Raw genomic sequence first — 21,041 nt, forward strand, 5'->3', positions numbered from 1 at the left:
TGAAATCATCTCAAGATAGAAACAACTGAATGTACATTTCATGAGCTAAAAACATCAAAACTGCTTGCTCTTAATCCCTTTGATCCATTTGACAGTTTGGGCTAGTCCATTATTGTTGTAGGTATAGCAGTAATTAACCCCCAACCTGACTGTGTAACATGACAATATCAGAGTCTAACAACTGGCATGTGTAACAAATGGGAGACAACAGTGACAACAAGTAATCGGCCGTAACAAAACTTGAAGTTTTGTCATGTTCGGTCACGGTTGTCATGTTCGGTCATGGTTGTCATGTTCGGTCACGGTTGACCGGTTGTCATGTTCGGTCACGGTTGTCATGTTCGGTCTCGGTTGTCATGTTCGGTCACGGTTCTCATGTTCGGTCACGGTTGTCATGTTCGGTCACGGTTGTCATGTTCGGTCACGGTTGACCGGTTGTCATGTTCGGTCACGGTTGTCATGTTCGGTCACGGTTGTCATGTTCGGTCACGGTTGTCATGTTCGGTCTCGGTTGTCATGTTCGGTCACGGTTCTCATGTTCGGTCACGGTTCTCATGTTCGGTCACGGTTGTCATGTTCGGTCACGTTTGTTATGTTCGACCACGTTTGTTTGGCGTTTTGTCACGGTTGTTTCACCTTTGCTGCCCGTTTTGTCCCTGTTCTCTCGGCAAGCGGTAGTATGAAGCCGATTCGTCCCGTTCTAGTACGACGCATCCAGGCGTGTGACGGCTTACAGGGCCGGCAAGATACGACACGTTGCGTTCTCTGGCATTCCCTCTCTGCAGCTGATGCTGGCGTTCTTGCTGATGCAAGGAGTCGACGTACGCCCCCAGCAAACAAGCAAACACAAAATCTTCATCTTCAACGTACATGCTGCTTTTGTCTCTCAGAATACAATGGCTGCTATTGCTTGGGAAGCCTTATTTTGATACCGTGGGCACAAATGTGGTCCAAATCTGGCCGGCGTCCACATTTCATCTGTAGAAAGTTTTGACAGAACGCGCAATACGTGTCGAAACATCAAAACATAACGTGAGAAACGTGAGGGAGCCCATCAGAACGTGACTGATGGACTGATTTGGCTGCCGTGGCCGCCGGGAACATAGTGGAAGCCTAGTAGAAGGAGAGGAGATTAACAAACAAAGCATTGCCCCCACCTAGCACACTGTGTGGTCGAGTTTAACACCAGCTGTCTACGTCAATGGATGCAAACAGCCGTCATCAAGGATAGTTGGTCTTTGTGATGGAACCAGCACGACCATGGTTTAACCTGACTATGACAAATACGACTCGAAATGTCCTCAGTGTACAGACCGGATACAGAGTCTCTCACCGTGTGGTCAGTGGCCCACCGTGTGGTCAGTCTCTCACCGTGTGGTCAGTGGCTCACCGTGTGGTCATTCTCTCACCGTGTGGTCAGTGGCTCACCGTGTGGTCAGTGGCTAGCTGATTGATGAGAGCCTTCCAGTTGCTGTCTTCGTAGTTGACCCGGTACAGCCCGTACAGACCAATATTGCCGATGACCCAGTCGGACTTGCCAGTGGTCGGAATGGATAGTGGTGAACTGTACGTGTCTGAAGAAGTTGGATGTAAAGTGTGCACTGACGATAGAAAGAATAGCCACCAGCGATTACGGATTATCTGTCGGCGTTAATACCGAGCGCATAAGTACCGAGGGTAGACCCCTCGTGCCAGTATCGACACTACCCACATCATAATGTATGTACATCGTCTTAAAGATAGTTCGAGATAACACGATTTCTCCTTACGTCACTGAAACATCGAGAAATTACCATTTAAATTTCGACTTCAAGTTATGAAGTTATACCATGTACCGACCTGGATATTGTCGATGTCAAAGAGCAATTTGATTACACGGACACGGAGTCCGAGTTACTGGTGATTTGCTTGAAACTTTCGGATTCACGTTAAAATACCTGTTTTGTCATCCCTCTTCATCCACACAATGTCCGCATCAGTCTTGTTGAAGTTTTTCTCTGAACTCGTTGTGAAGGTGAAAGGAATATTCCATTTATATCTGAAAAGATTTTTAAATAAAAATACTTGATTCCTAGCGTTAAGGTTAGATTAGGTATAAAGACGATGGTGTGATACCAGAACCGTGTGATTACAACTTCCTTTGATTGTGAAGCTCCAGCGATGTTTCTGGTATTGCAGAAAGAGCGAGCCACAAACTTGATCCGGGTTCGAAAAGGGACACTGTAAGGTGGCAGTGTTATATACTGTCATACAATGTCCCAGGTATAATAGGACAGTGTCACACAATGTCACACAATGTCCCAGGTATAATAGGACGGTGTCACACAATGTCACACAATGTTCCAAATGTAATGTGGAAGTTGTATTCTCTGTCATACAATGTCCGAAGTGTAAAAGGAGAGTATCACACAATGTCACACAATGCCACACAATGTTTCAAGTGTAATAGGACATTGGTATTCACTGTCATACAATGTCCGAAGTGTAATAGGACAGTGTCACACAATGTCACACAATGTTTTAAGTGTAATAGGACATTGGTATTCACTGTCATACAATGTCCGAAGTGTAACAGGACAGTGTCACACAATGTCACACAATGTTCCAAGTGTAATAGAACAGTGGTATTCACTGTCGTACAATGTTCCAAATGTAATAGGACAGTCGTATTCTCTGTTACACAATTTCCCAAGTGTAATAGGACAGTGGTATTCACTGTCATAAAATGTTCCAAATGTAATGGGGTATGTTTCATTCACTGTCATGTAAGTTCCAAATGTAATGTAGCAGTGATAATCACTGTCATACTATGTTCTATGTGTAATGTAACAGTTATTCACTGTCGTACGATGTTCCAGCTTTACAACATTGTACCTGTTGACATACAGTCGTTGGAGTAGTAGTGTAATCTATATGTAGGCTTGTGCCATGTTATATACCATGTCCGAACCCACTGACTATTATAGAGAGATGTACACATAGACTACAAGCCGCTGACTCCCCCATGTACTGCCTTGAGTTGAGAACACGTTTTCCTGTGTGTATAATGGGAGCACAATCCCAAGTTACAACAACAGCATTGAGTGTGAAGATCAGTAAACCATTGGCACTCTGCTCAAAGCCTTTGTTTCTAGATGGACTACTGTAGCTGAGAAGGGAATATTACCATCACCGTCAATATTGTTATTTTCCCGACCCTTGTATGTGCTTACCTTTGTGCTTGTACAGTCACTAGCTTTTGCGCTGCCACTATAATACATTGCAGTGAATTGTATCTACTTCCCTGTTAACTTTTCATTTTCAATTTGCAATCAACAATTACTGTTATAATGTTTGGAACTCATTCATCTTATTTCATATTATCTGGAAAGGAAACATCCCTCACACTTATGACTCCTGAGAGGGGTGGGTTGCCATGGGGTTGAGGGGGAATTGTAGGTAAAATTGGAAGGTTATATTGCCTTCATGACTTTAACTATCGGCTGGCGAGTTCACCTGACCCGTACACAATAATGCATTTATGCACGTACTCGTAATAAGATTGAAGGTCCCGGGGTCCGCTGGTAACGGGCAAAGCGGCGTAAAACAACCATCACTCACTTGGTGAACACATTTAATCATGAACTTACTCGTAGGGTGATGTGTAGGTTCCGGGGTCCGCTGCTGACGGGTCCAAGAGGAACCTCTCCTGCTGCAGCTTCAGCTTGTTGCCCCCCGCCCTGGACACCGTGACAACTGGATAGTTCATCTGCAGCGTCCACGTCTTCATCGTGTCCACCACATCTACTGGTTTTTTATCTGCCTTTGCTTGCTGTATTAGGGGTGAAAGCACGGCTCATGTTATTTACAGAACCGGTGGATTGGGTGCCTGGAGGGGCGTTGTCCTTAATATCAGTTCCTGGTCTGTCCCAAACTCGACTATTTACTGGCCGCAGTACTTCCAGCATGCAACACGGGTATATAAAGGACCAACATTTCTATGAGCCGTCTGTCTACATAGCGGGCTCACTGGTATATAAAGGACCAACATTACTATGAGCCGTCTATCTACATAGCGGGCACACTGGTATATAAAGGACCACCATTTCTATGAGCCGTCTGTCTACATAGCGGACTCACTGGTATATAAAGGACTACCATTTCTATGAGCCGTCTGTCTACATAGCGGGTTCACTGGTATATAAAGGACCACAATTTCTATGAGCCGTCTGTCTACATAGCGGGTACACTGGTATATAAAGGACCAACATTACTATGATGTAGGTAATGTAGATGATTGTACTCAATCATTTACTCACTCAATAGCTCATTCATTCAATGCGTCGCAAACACACTCACACACGCACCCACACACACTTGCTCAAAAACTCACTCACTCACAAACTCACACAGTCACCAGCTGTTTCCCACACGACATGTCACGAGCACTCACGGAGTCGAGGGCTGCCCACAGGTCGTCATGGTCTGCATTTGAGTACTTCCGGTTCTCCAAGTATCTCTGTTAACAACAATAGTATCTGCCTGTATATATATCTCAACAACATTAGTGTCCACATACATATATATATAAATAAATATATATCAACAACAGTCGCGTTCACGTATATGTATCTCTGTTGACAAGACTATCCACCTGTATGTATATCAGTTATCAATAATAGTGTCTGCCCGTCTGCTGGTATGTATCTTTGTTACTGGCATACTGACATCTGTTGTACCCACACTCCATAGATGTTACTGGTATACTGACATCTGTTGTACCCACACTCCATAGATGTTACTGGTATACTGACATCTGTTGTACCCACACTCCATAGATGTTACTGGTATACTGACATCTGTTGTACCCACACTCCATAGATGTTACTGGTATACTGACATCTGTTGTACCCACACTCCATAGATGTTACTGGTATACTGACATCTGTTGTACCCACACTCCATAGATGTTACTGGTATACTGACATCTGTTGTACCCACACTCCATAGATGTTACTGGTATACTGACATCTGTTGTACCCACACTCCATAGATGTTACTGGTATACTGACATCTGTTGTACCCACACTCCATAGATGTTACTGGTATACTGACATCTGTTGTACCCACACTCCATAGATGTTACTGGTATACTGACATCTGTTGTACCCACACTCCATAGATGTTACTGGTATACAGACATGTGTGGCACAAACGTCACACACTGCCTAGATGTTACTAGTAGACTTACATCTGTGGCACCCATACCACATATTACCTAGATGTTACTGGTATACAGACATTTGTGGCACCCATACCGCATACTGCCTAGATGTTACTGGTATACTGACATCTGTGGCACTCAGACCACACAATGCTTAGATGTTAATGGTATGCAGACATGTGTGGCATCCATACAACACACTGTCTAGATGTGACTGGTATACAGACATCTGTGGCACCCATGCCACACACTACCTAGATGTTACTGGTATACTGACATCTGTGGCACCGATGCCACACATTGCCTAGATATTACTGGTATACAGACATTTGTGGCACCCATACCGTATACTGCCTAAATATTACTGGTATACAGACAATTGTGGCATCCATACCGTATACTGCCTAGATGTTACTGGTATACAGACATCTGTGACACCCATGCCACACTGCCTAGATATTACTGGTATACAGACATATGTGGCACCCATACCACACACTGCATGGATGTTACTGGTGTACAGATATCCGTGGCACCCATACCGCATACTGTCTAGATGTTACTGGTATACAGACATCTGCTGCAACCACACCACACACTACCTAGATGTTACTGGTATACAGACATCTGTGGCAACCATAACACACACTACCTAGATGTTACTGGTATACTGACATCTGTGGCACCCATACCACATACTACCTAGATGCTACTGGTATACTGACATATGTGGCACCCAGACCATACTGCCTAGATGCTACTGGTTTTACTACATATCGTGTGCACACACGCCACATACTGCCTAGATATTACTGGTATACAGACATCTGTGACACCCATTCCAAATACTGACTAGACATTACTGGTATACAAACACCTGGGGGACCCATACCACACGCTGCCTAGATGTTACTGGTATACAGATATCCGTGGCACCCATGCCACACACTACCTAGATGTTACTAGTATACATACATCTATGGCACCCATACCACACACTGCCTAGATGTTACTGGTATACAGACATCTGTGGGACTTATACCACACGCTACCTAGATGGTACTGGTATACTGACATCTTTCGCACCCATACCACACACTGCATGGATGTTACTGGTATACAGATATCCAAGGCACACACACAACATACTGAGTAGATATTAATGGTATACAGACATCTGTGGCAAACATACCACATACTGCCTAGATATTATTGGTATACTGACATCTTTGGCACCCATACCACACACGGCATGGATGTTACTGGTATACAGATATCCGTGGCACACACACAACATACTGCCTAGATATTAATGGTATACAGACATCTGTGGCAAACAAACCACATACTGACTAGATGTTACTGGTATACTGACATCTTTGGCACCCATACCACATACTGCCTAGATATTAATGGTATACAGACATCTGTGGCACCCATACCACACACTACATTGATGTTACTGGTATACAGATATCCGTGGGACACAAACCACATACTGCCTAGATATAACTGGTATACAGACATCTGTGACACCCCTACCACATACTGCCTAGATATTAGTGGTATATATACATCTGTGGCACCCATGCCACACACTGTCTAGATATTACTGGTATACTGACATCTGTGGCACCCATACCACATACTGCCTAGACGTTACTGGTATACTGACATCTGTGGCACCCATGCCACACACTGCCTAGGTATTACTCTTATACAAACATCTGTGGCACCCAAACAACATACTACCTAGATATTACTGGTATACAGACATCTTTGGCACCCATACCACATACTGCATGTGTGTTACTGGTATACAGATATCCGTGGCACACACACCACATACTGCCTAGATATTACTAGTATACAGACATCTGTCGCACCCATACCACATACTGCCTAGATGTTACTTGTATAGTGAAATTTGTGGCACCCATACCACATACTGCTTAGATGTTACTGGTATACATACATCTGTGGCACCCATGCCACAAACTACCTAGATGTTACTGGTATACAGACATCTGTGGCGAATCAGATCACACAATGCTTAGATGTTACTGGCCTACAGATATATCTATGGCACCCACACCACCTAGATGTTACTTGTATACAGACATCTGTGGCAAGCATACCACACACTACCTAGATGTTACTGGTATACTGACATCTGTGCCACCCATACCACACACTGCCTAGATGCTACTGGTTTTCAGACATCTGTCGCACCCATTCCACACATTGCATGGATGTTACTGGTATACAAACATCTGTGGCATCCGTACCACATACTGCCTAGATGTTGCTGGTATACGGGTATCCGTGGCACCCATACCACACCCTGCCTGAGATGTTGCTGGTATGCTGACATCTGTGTGGCACCCATGCCACACTGCCTAGATCTTGCTCGTGTGCTGACATCTGTGGAACCCATACCACACGCTACCTAGATGTTGCTGGTATACTGACATCTTTGGCACCCATACCACATACTGCATGGATTGTTACTGGTATCCTGATTATCCGTGGTATACCAGATATCCGTGGCACACCACATACTTCCTAGATATTACCACACACTGCCTAGATATTATTGGGATACTGACATTTGTGGCACCCATACCACACACTGCGTGGATGTTACTGGTATACAGATATCCGTGGCACACACACCACATACTGCCTAGATGTTACTGGTATACTGACATCTTTGGCACCCATACCACATACTACCTAGATATTAATGGTATACAGACATCTGTGGCACCCATACCACACACTGCATGGATGTTACTGGTATACAGATATCTGTGGCACACACACCACATACTGCCTAGATATAACTGGTATACAGATATCTGTGACACCCCTACTACATACTACCTAGATATTGCTGGTATATATACATCTGTGGTACCCATGCCACACAATGCCTAGATATTACTGGTATACTGACATCTGTGGCACCCATACCACATACTGCCCAGACGTTACTGCATGGATGTTACTGGTATACAGATATCCGTGGCACGCACACCACATACTACCTAGATATTAATGGTGCTACAGACATCTGTGGGCACCCGTTACCACATACTGCTTAGATATTACTTGTATAAAGACTTCTGTGGCACCATACCACAAACTTCCTAGATGTTACTGGTATACTGACATCTGTGGCACCTTATACCCATGCCACACACTGCGTGGATGTAAATGGGTATGCTGACATTTGTGGCACTCATACCACACACTGCCTTGATGTTGCTGGTATACTGACACCTGTGGCGCCCCATACCATCCGCTACCTGGATGTTAATGGTATACTGACATCTTTGGCACCCATACCACACACTGCATGGATGTTGCTGGTATACTGACACCTGTGGCACCAATACCACATACTGCCTACACATTACTGGTATACTGACATCTGTGACACCCATGGCAAACACACGCTGCCCTGGATGTTACTGGTATGCTGACATCTGTGCACCCATCCCAGACACTCCCTTGATGTTATTGGTATACGGATATCCGTGACACACACACAACATACTGCCCTGAGACGTTAATGGTATACGGACATCTGTGGCACCAATACCACATACTGCCTGGATGTTACTGGTATGCTGACGTTTGTGGCGCCCATACCACACACACATAAGATGTTACTGGTAAACGGACATCTTTGGCACCCATACCACACGGCATGGATGTTACTGGTATACATATATCCGTGGCACCTCCACCTACTGCCTAGATATAACTGGTATACAGACATCTGTGACACCTACCACATACTGCCCTGGATATTACTGGTATATATACATCTGTGGCACCCACGCCACACCCTGCCTAGGTATTACTGGTATACTGACATCTGTGGCACCCATACCACATACTGCCTAGACGTCACTGGTATACTGACATCTGTGGCACCCATGCCACACCCTGCCTAGATATTACTGGTATACCGACATCTGTGGCACCCATACCACATACTGCCTAGATGTTACTCGTATACTGACATCTGTGGCACCCATACCACACGCTACCTAGATGTTACTCGTATACTGACAACTTTGGCACCCATACCACATACTGCATGGATGTTACTGGTTTACAGATATCCGTGGCACACACAACACATACTGCCTAGATGTTACTGGTATACAAACATCTGTGCCACCCCTACCAGATACTGTTAGATCTTACTAGTATACAGACATCTGTGGCACCCATACCACATACTGCCTAGATGTTACTTGTATACTGAAATTTGTGGCAGCCATACCGCGTACTGCTTAGATGTTACTGGTATACTGACATCTGTGGCAATCAGACAACACAATGCCTAGATATTACTGGCATACAGATATCTATGGCACCCACACCACATACTAACTAGATGTTATAGGTGTAGAGACATCTGTGGTACCCATACCACACACTACCTAGATATCGGTGGTATACTGAAATCTGTGTCACCCTTACCCCATGCTGCCTAGAGGTTACTTGTGTACTGACATTTGTGGTACCCATACCACACACTGCCTTGATGTTACTGTAGAGACATCTGTGGCACCAATACCACACATTGCCCTGATGTTACTGGTATACATACAACTTTGGCACCCATACCACACACCGCATGTATATTACTGGTATACAGATATCCATGGCACAAACACCACATACGGCCTAGATATAACTGGTATACAGACATATGTGACACCCATGCCACACTGCCTAGATATTACTGGTATACAGACATCTGTGGCACCCATACCACACACTGCATGGATGTTACTGGTGTACAGATATCCGTGGCACCCATACCGCATACTGTCTAGATGTTACTGGTATACAGACATCTGCTGCAACCACACCACACACTACCTAGATGTTACTGGTATACTGACATCTGTGGCACCCATACCACATACTACCTAGATGCTACTGGTATACTGACATCTGTGGCACCCAGACCACACACTGCCTAGATGCTACTGGTTTACAGATATCCGTGGCACACACGCCACATACTGCCTAGATATTACTGGTATACAGACATCTGTGACACCCATTCCAAATACTGACTAGACATTACTGGTATACAAACACCTGGGGCACCCATACCACACGCTGCCTAGATGTTACCGGTATACAGATATCCGTGGCACCCATGCCACACACTACCTAGATGTTACTAGTATACATACATCTGTGGCACCCATACCACACACTGCCTAGATGTTACTGGTATACAGACATCTGTGGCAACCATACCACACACTACCTAGATGTTACTGGTATACTGACACTTGTGGGACTTATACCACACGCTACCTAGATGGTACTGGTATACTGACATCTTTCGCACCCATACCACACACTGCATGGATGTTACTGGTATACAGATATCCAAGGCATACTCACAACATACTGCCTAGATATTAATGGTATACAGACATCTGTGGCAAACATACCACATACTGCCTAGATATTATTGGTATACTGACATCTTTGGCACCCATACCACGCACGGCATGGATGTTACTGGTATACAGATATCCGTGGCACACACACAACATACTGCCTAGATATTAATGGTATACAGACATCTGTGGCAAGCAAATCACATACTGACTAGATGTTACTGGTATACTGACATCTTTGGCACCCATACTACATACTGCCTAGATATTAATGGTATACAGACATCTGTGGCACCCATACCACACACTACATTGATGTTACTGGTATACAGATATCCGTGGCACACAAACCACATACTGCCTAGATATAACTGGTATACAGACATCTGTGACACCCCTACCACATACTGCCTAGATATTAGTGGTATATATACATCTGTGGCACCCATGCCACACACTGTCTAGATATTACTGGTATACTGACATCTGTGGCACCCATACCACATACTGCCTAGACGTTACTGGTATACTGACATCTGTGGCACCCATGCCACACACTGCCTAGGTATTACTCTTATACAAACATCTGTGGCACCCAAACAACATACTACCTAGATATTACTGGTATACAGACATCTTTGGCACCCATACCACATACTGCATGGGTGTTACTGGTATACAGATATCCGTGGCACACACACCACATACTGCCTAGATATTACTAGTATACAGACATCTGTCGCACCCATACCACATACTGCCTAGATGTTACTTGTATAGTGAAATTTGTGGCACCCATACCACATACTGCTTAGATGTTACTGGTATACATACATCTGTGGCACCCATGCCACAAACTACCTAGATGTTACTGGTATACAGACATCTGTGGCAATCAGACCACACAATGCTTAGATGTTACTGGCCTACAGATATATCTATGGCACCCACACCACCTAGATGTTACTGGTATACAGACATCTGTGGCAAGCATACCACACACTACCTAGATGTTACTGGTATACTGACATCTGTGCCACCCATACCACACACTGCCTAGATGCTACTGGTTTTCAGACATCTGTCGCACCCATTCCACACATTGCATGGATGTTACTGGTATACAAACATCTGTGGCATCCATACCACATACTGCCTAGATGTTACTGGTATACAGGTATCCGTGGCACCCATACCACACCCTGCCTAGATGTTACTGGTATACTGACATCTGTGGCACCCATGCCACACACTGCCTAGATCTTACTCGTGTACTGACATCTGTGGCACCCATACCACACGCTACCTAGATGTTACTGGTATACTGACATCTTTGGCACCCATACCACATACTGCATGGGTGTTACTGGTATACAGATATCCGTGATATACAGATATCCGTGGCACACACACCACATACTGCCTAGATATTACCACACACTGCCTAGATATTATTGGGATACTGACATTTGTGGCACCCATACCACACACTGCGTGGATGTTACTGGTATACAGATATCCGTGGCACACACACCACATACTGCCTAGATGTTACTGGTATACTGACATCTTTGGCACCCATACCACATACTACCTAGATATTAATGGTATACAGACATCTGTGGCACCCATACCACACACTGCATGGATGTTACTGGTATACAGATATCTGTGGCACACACACCACATACTGCCTAGATATAACTGGTATACAGATATCTGTGACACCCCTACTACATACTACCTAGATATTAGTGGTATATATACATCTGTGGTACCCATGCCACACAATGCCTAGATATTACTGGTATACTGACATCTGTGGCACCCATACCACATACTGCCTAGACGTTACTGCATGGATGTTACTGGTATACAGATATCCGTGGCACATGCACCACATACTACCTAGATATTAATGGTATACAGACATCTGTGGCACCCGTACCACATACTGCTTAGATATTACTTGTATAAAGACTTCTGTGGCACCATACCACAAACTTCCTAGATGTTACTGGTATACTGACATCTGTGGCACCTATACCCATGCCACACACTGCGTGGATGTAAATGGTATACTGACATTTGTGGCACTCATACCACACACTGCCTTGATGTTACTGGTATACTGACACCTGTGGCACTTATACCATCCGCTACCTAGATGTTAATGGTATACTGACATCTTTGGCACCCATACCACACACTGCATGGATGTTACTGGTATACTGACACCTGTGGCACCAATACCACATACTGCCTACACATTACTGGTATACTGACATCTGTGACACCCATGTAACACACGCTGCCTAGATGTTACTAGTATACTGACATCTGTGGCACCCATCCCAGACATTCCCTTGATGTTATTGGTATACAGATATCCGTGACACACACACAACATACTGCCTAGACATTAATGGTATACAGACATCTGTGGCACCAATACCACATACTGCCTAGATGTTACTGGTATACTGACATCTGTGGCACCCATACCACACACACCCAAGATGTTACTGGTATACGGACATCTTTGGCACCCATACCACACACTGCATGGATGTTACTGGTATACATATATCCGTGGCACACTCCACCTACTGCCTAGATATAACTGGTATACAGACATCTGTGACATGGCCCTACCACATACTGCCTAGATATTACTGGTATATATACATCTGTGGCACCAACGCCACATACATGCTGCCCTGGGTATTACTGGTATGCTGACATCTGTGGCAACCCATACCACATACTGCCTAGACGTCACTGGTATACTGACATCTGTGGCACCCATGCCACACCCTGCCTAGATATTACTGGTATACCGACATCTGTGGCACCCATACCACATACTGCCTAGATGTTACTCGTATACTGACATCTGTGGCACCCATACCACACGCTACCTAGATGTTACTCGTATACTGACAACTTTGGCACCCATACCACATACTGCATGGATGTTACTGGTTTACAGATATCCGTGGCACATGCACCACATACTACCTAGATATTAATGGTATACAGACATCTGTGGCACCCGTACCACATACTGCTTAGATATTACTTGTATAAAGACTTCTGTGGCACCATACCACAAACTTCCTAGATGTTACTGGTATACTGACATCTGTGGCACCTATACCCATGCCACACACTGCGTGGATGTAAATGGTATACTGACATTTGTGGCACTCATACCACACACTGCCTTGATGTTACTGGTATACTGACACCTGTGGCACTTATACCATCCGCTACCTAGATGTTAATGGTATACTGACATCTTTGGCACCCATACCACACACTGCATGGATGTTACTGGTATACTGACACCTGTGGCACCAATACCACATACTGCCTACACATTACTGGTATACTGACATCTGTGACACCCATGTAACACACGCTGCCTAGATGTTACTAGTATACTGACATCTGTGGCACCCATCCCAGACATTCCCTTGATGTTATTGGTATACAGATATCCGTGACACACACACAACATACTGCCTAGACATTAATGGTATACAGACATCTGTGGCACCAATACCACATACTGCCTAGATGTTACTGGTATACTGACATCTGTGGCACCCATACCACACACACCCAAGATGTTACTGGTATACGGACATCTTTGGCACCCATACCACACACTGCATGGATGTTACTGGTATACATATATCCGTGGCACACTCCACCTACTGCCTAGATATAACTGGTATACAGACATCTGTGACACCCCTACCACATACTGCCTAGATATTACTGGTATATATACATCTGTGGCACCAACGCCACACCCTGCCTAGGTATTACTGGTATACTGACATCTGTGGCACCCATACCACATACTGCCTAGACGTCACTGGTATACTGACATCTGTGGCACCCATGCCACACCCTGCCTAGATATTACTGGTATACCGACATCTGTGGCACCCATACCACATACTGCCTAGATGTTACTCGTATACTGACATCTGTGGCACCCATACCACACGCTACCTAGATGTTACTCGTATACTGACAACTTTGGCACCCATACCACATACTGCATGGATGTTACTGGTTTACAGATATCCGTGGCACACACAACACATACTGCCTAGATGTTACTGGTATACAAACATCTGTGCCACCCCTACCAGATACTGGTTAGATCTTTACTAGTATACAGACATCTGTGGCACCCATACCACATACTGCCTAGATGTTACTTGTATACTGAAATTTGTGGCAGCCATACCGCGTACTGCTTAGATGTTACTGGTATACTGACATCTGTGGCAATCAGACAACACAATGCCTAGATATTACTGGCATACAGATATCTATGGCACCCACACCACATACTAACTAGATGTTATAGGTGTAGAGACATCTGTGGTACCCATACCACACACTACCTAGATATCGGTGGTATACTGAAATCTGTGTCACCCTTACCCCATGCTGCCTAGAGGTTACTTGTGTACTGACATTTGTGGTACCCATACCACACACTGCCTTGATGTTACTGTAGAGACATCTGTGGCACCAATACCACACATTGCCCTGATGTTACTGGTATACATACATCTTTGGCACCCATACCACACACCGCATGTATATTACTGGTATACAGATATCCATGGCTTTCGACACCACATACGGCCTAGATATAACTGGTATACAGACATATGTGACACCCATGCCACACTGCCTAGATATTACTGGTATACAGACATCTGTGGCACCCATACCACACACTGCATGGATGTTACTGGTGTACAGATATCCGTGGCACCCATACCGCATACTGTCTAGATGTTACTGGTATACAGACATCTGCTGCAACCACACCACACACTACCTAGATGTTACTGGTATACTGACATCTGTGGCACCCATACCACATACTACCTAGATGCTACTGGTATACTGACATCTGTGGCACCCAGACCACACACTGCCTAGATGCTACTGGTTTTGACAACAGATATCCGTTGGCTGGTATACGAGTACCTGCCACATTACTGCTACTGGATATTACTGGTATACAGACATCTGTGACACCCATTCCAAATACTGACTAGACATTACTGGTATACAAACACCTGGGGCACCCATACCACACGCTGCCTAGATGTTACCGGTATACAGATATCCGTGGCACCCATGCCACACACTACCTAGATGTTACTAGTATACATACATCTGTGGCACCCATACCACACACTGCCTAGATGTTACTGGTATACAGACATCTGTGGCAACCATACCACACACTACCTAGATGTTACTGGTATACTGACACTTGTGGGACTTATACCACACGCTACCTAGATGGTACTGGTATACTGACATCTTTCGCACCCATACCACACACTGCATGGATGTTACTGGTATACAGATATCCAAGGCATACTCACAACATACTGCCTAGATATTAATGGTATACAGACATCTGTGGCAAACATACCACATACTGCCTAGATATTATTGGTATACTGACATCTTTGGCACCCATACCACACACGGCATGGATGTTACTGGTATACAGATATCCGTGGCACACACACAACATACTGCCTAGATATTAATGGTATACAGACATCTGTGGCAAGCAAACCACATACTGACTAGATGTTACTGGTATACTGACATCTTTGGCACCCATACTACATACTGCCTAGATATTAATGGTATACAGACATCTGTGGCATCCATACCACACACTACATTGATGTTACTGGTATACAGATATCCGTGGCACACAAACCACATACTGCCTAGATATAACTGGTATACAGACATCTGTGACACCCCTACCACATACTGCCTAGATATTAGTGGTATATATACATCTGTGGCACCCATGCCGCACACTGTCTAGATATTAATGGTATACTGACATCTGTGGCACCCATACCACATACTGCCCAGACGTTACTGGTATACTGACATCTGTGGCACCCATGCCACACACTGCCTAGGTATTACTCTTATACAAACATCTGTGGCACCCAAACAACATACTACCTAGATATTACTGGTATACAGACATCTTTGGCACCCATACCACATACTGCATGGGTGTTACTGGTATACAGATATCCGTGGCACACACACCACACTGCCTAGATATTACTGAGTATACAGGACATCTGTCGCACCACATACCACATACTGCCTAGATGTTGTTGCTTGGTATAGTGAAATTTATTGGCACCCATACCAACATACTGCTTAGATGTTACTGAGTACATACATCTGTGGCACCCATGTCACAAACTACCTAGATGTTACTGGTATACAGACATCTGTGGCAATCAGACCACACCTGTAATGTAGATGTTACTGGCATTCAGATATATCTATGGCACCCACCACCTGTGATGTTACTGGTATACAGACATCTGTGGCAGCAAGCATACCACACACCTACCTAGATGTTACTGGTATACTGATCATCTGTTTGCCATACCACACACTGCCCTAGATGCTACTGGTTTTCGGACATCTGTCGCACCCATTCCACACTATTGCATGGATGTTACTGGTATACAAACATCTGTGGCATCCATACCACATACTGCCTAGATGTTACTGGTAATACAGGTATCCGTGGCACCATACCACACCCTGCCTAGATGTTACTGGGTATGCTGACATCTGTGGCACCCATGCCACACACACTGCCTAGATCTTACTCGTGTACTGACATCTGTGGCACCCATACCACACGCTACCTAGATGTTGCTGGTATACTGAACATCTTTGGCACCCATACCGCATACTGCATGGGTGTTACTGGTATCTGGATATCCGTGGTATATACGGATATCCGTAAGCACACCACCACATACTGCCTAGATATTACCACACCCTTTTCCAGATATTATTGGGATACTTTGACGTTTGTGGCACCCATACCACACTGCGTGGATGTTACTGGTATATACAGATATCCGTGGCACATACACCACATACTGCCTAGATGTTACTGGTATGCTGACATCTGTGGCACCAATTACCACACTGCTGTGGATGTTACTGGTATACAGATATCTGTGGCAATACCACACCACATACTGCCTAGATATAACTGGTATACAGGATCTGTGACAACTCTACTACATACTCACCTAGATATTAGTGGTATATATACATCTTCAGGTACCCATGCCACCCTGACAATGCCTAGATATTACTGGTATACTGACATCTGTGGCACCCATACCACATACTGCCCAGACGTTACTGCATGGATGTTACTGGTATACAGATATCCGTGGCACACGCACCACATACTACCTAGATATTAATGGTATACAGACATCTGTGGCACCCGTACCACATACTGCTTAGATATTGCTTGTATAAAGACTTCTGGCGGCACCATACCGCAAACTTCCTATGATGTTACTGGTATACTTGACATCTGTGGCACCTATACCCATGCCACACACTGCGTGGATGTAAATGGAATACTGACATTTGTGGCACTCATACCACGCACTGCCTTGATGTTACTGGTATACTGACACCTGTGGCACTTATACCATCCGCTACCTAGATGTTAATGGTATACTGACATCTTTGGTACCCATACCACACACTGCATGGATGTTGCTGGTATATTGACACCTGTGGCACCCATACCACATACTGCCTACACATTACTGGTATACTGACATCTGTGACACCCATGTAACACACGCTGCCTAGATGTTACTAGTATACTGACATCTGTGGCACCCATCCCAGACACCGTATGTATATTACTGGTATACAGATATCCGTGGCACAAACACCACATACGACCTAGATATAAACTGGGTATTACAGGAACATATGTGGCGCAGACCACATACCACTTTCAGATATTACTGGTATACCACAGACATCTGTGGCACCCACATACCACATACTGCCTATATGTTACAAATTATATAGACATCATGGCGCCAGTGACCACACACTACCTAGATGTTGCTGGTATGCCTGCCATCTGTTTCTTCTTTTCACCTTCATTATACCACTACTATATTTTATCTGTTTCTACCTAGATGCTCCATTCTGGTATTATTCTGACATCTGTGTGTCGCTTCCATACCTCATCTGTGTTTATTTTCTGCCGAAGATGTTACTGGGTATATCTGTGTCTTCACATGTGTTTTCGGCAACACCATACCACTATATTATTTTCACAAGTTTACTTTTCCATAGATGTTATATGGTATTCCTTCAGATGACATCTGTATCTATTTCCTTCCACCTTCCCTATTACTGTTCCACATACATTTCCCTCCTGCCTAGATGTTACTGGTGGTGCCCATACAGACATCTATGGCTCTCATACAAACAGACCAAACAACATACTGCCTTGATGGTGCTATTGACTGGTATACTCAGACATCTTGATGTGGCTCTGACGCTTGTGTGGGACTTCCACACACCTACCTGAATGGATGTTACTGACTGGTATACACACTGCCTAGATATCCGTGGTACCACACACATCATATTACCTAGATATTGCCCGTGTTGGTATGCAGACATCTGTGGCACCCATATATGCATACCGCCACCAGATCTTACCAGGCATTGAAAAACGTCTGTTGGCACCCACCCATACCACAAGCTGCCTTTATGTTAATGGTATAATAGATATCCGTGGCACCCATTGCCAATACTAATCTCCTAGATGTTACTGGTATACATACATCTGTGACACCCATACCACATACACTGACCAAAATGTTGCCGGGCATACCGGATATCCGTGGCGCCCATACCACGAACTACCTGAATGTTGCTGTTATGCTGACGTCGCAATGGCGCCCCATACCGCACGTTACCTAGATATTACTGGTATACTGACATCTTTGGCACCCATACCCATGAATATTCCCCTGGGCTCCATGCTTCCTTCCATTCCATTTTATCTTTCCTTCCTTCCTTCATTGTCTCTTTCCTTCCACTCTTTCCCCTTCTTTATCTATTCTTTTCCTTTCTTCTTATTTATCCTTCCTCCAGAACCTCCATATTCTTCCAAACACTGTGGTTTCCCTGTTTTTATCTTTCCACTACTAATGTCATTATCCTGTTGTCTATATTCATACTACCTAAATGTGTGCCATTTCTAGGCTTTCCTAGATATTTACTATTTTCAAATATCCATTCTTCCATGTCCACTGTCTCCCATATTAGGTCATTCATTATCTGGTTTATCTATGCTTTCCTTCTAAGTGTTCTGTTCTTCCTCCCCATTCAGTGTCTGGTGTCTTTTCCTCCACATGGATATTTTTTCTTTGTCCATTCTTCCATACTAGATCTCTTCGTTGTCCTGTTCCTTGTTCTTCCGTTTTCAGTGCTCCTTGTCTTCCTGTGTGTTCCTCCACTGTGTCTTGTGTGTGTTGTGGTCGTGCTGGGACTGTTCTGTGTGCCTGTGTCTGTGTTGTCCTGGGTGTGTCTGCTCAGTGTGTGTCGGTTCATTTTCCTGTCTGTGTCCGTCTTTTTGTGGTCGTCGTGCCTGTGTCTGGATCTTCTGTGGATCATTCTCTTGTTTCAGATTCTCTTTCTCCACTGCCTTGGTGTTCTGGTGTCCTTCACCCTGGATGTGGTGACTGGGCTGTCTTTGTTTCCTTCTCCCACTTCTTGGGATGGGTGTGTTCCTGGATATCCAAGTCTTTGTCCCCACTCACTGCCCTGGTCTCAGGTTGGGATGGGCCTTGTGTGGCTCCCTATGTGGGTGGGGTGTCTGGGCCGTCCTGACATGATCTGTGTCATGGGTCAGCCACTCAGCCTGATCATTGATGGATGGAGTGCTTGATGGGATATGCTACCCTAGATGGATTGCTGGTCTGATGTGTGGGATTGATTGTCCTGGATATCCAAATTGGCACAACATTAGATGTGTGATCTGGACATCTGCGACAGAAGGCCATGCCACATACTGCCTGGATGTTTTTTTTTGGTGTCTGGACATCTGGTGCCAGTTTCCACCTCAGTCAGTTGCTGGGTGTTCGTGCATTTGGGGCGCCACATCTGCACCTTTCACCCTGGATCGATTGCCTGGGACATCCTGTGGCGGCTCGATTCCACCTGACCTGGGTTACACTGGGTTGTGTGCTGATGTCTGTGAACCCACACACTCACCTGGATGTTACTGGTGTGCTTGACATCTGTGGCGCCCATGCCACACTGCCTGGATGTGCTGGGTGTGCTGACGTCTGTGAGCCATGCCACCACTGCTGGATGTTGTGGTCTGCTGACGTTGTTTGTGCCACCTGACTGCGTAGATGTTCACTGGGGTGCACGGATCCCGTGGCTGCCTGCTTGCTGCTTGGGTGTGGCTGGGCGTCTGCTGGCGCCAGCCACCACACTGC

At 44.9% G+C, this 21,041-nt stretch overlaps 1 protein-coding gene across 1 annotated transcript in view; it reads right to left on the reverse strand.

Annotated features, from left to right (window-relative positions):
• LOC124265135 overlaps positions 1–21,041 on the reverse strand; it is a 154,827-nt gene that overhangs the window by 38,448 nt on the left and 95,338 nt on the right. Inside the window, 4 exon segments of the mRNA XM_046699930.1 lie at positions 1,429–1,574; positions 1,938–2,038; positions 3,630–3,807; positions 4,429–4,496. Coding sequence (XP_046555886.1) covers positions 1,429–1,574; positions 1,938–2,038; positions 3,630–3,807; positions 4,429–4,496 — 493 coding nt within the window.

This window comes from Haliotis rubra, unplaced genomic scaffold (assembly GCF_003918875.1).
Source record: "Haliotis rubra isolate DU_JTF1 unplaced genomic scaffold, ASM391887v1 Scf962, whole genome shotgun sequence".
Taxonomy (NCBI): domain Eukaryota; kingdom Metazoa; phylum Mollusca; class Gastropoda; order Lepetellida; family Haliotidae; genus Haliotis; species Haliotis rubra.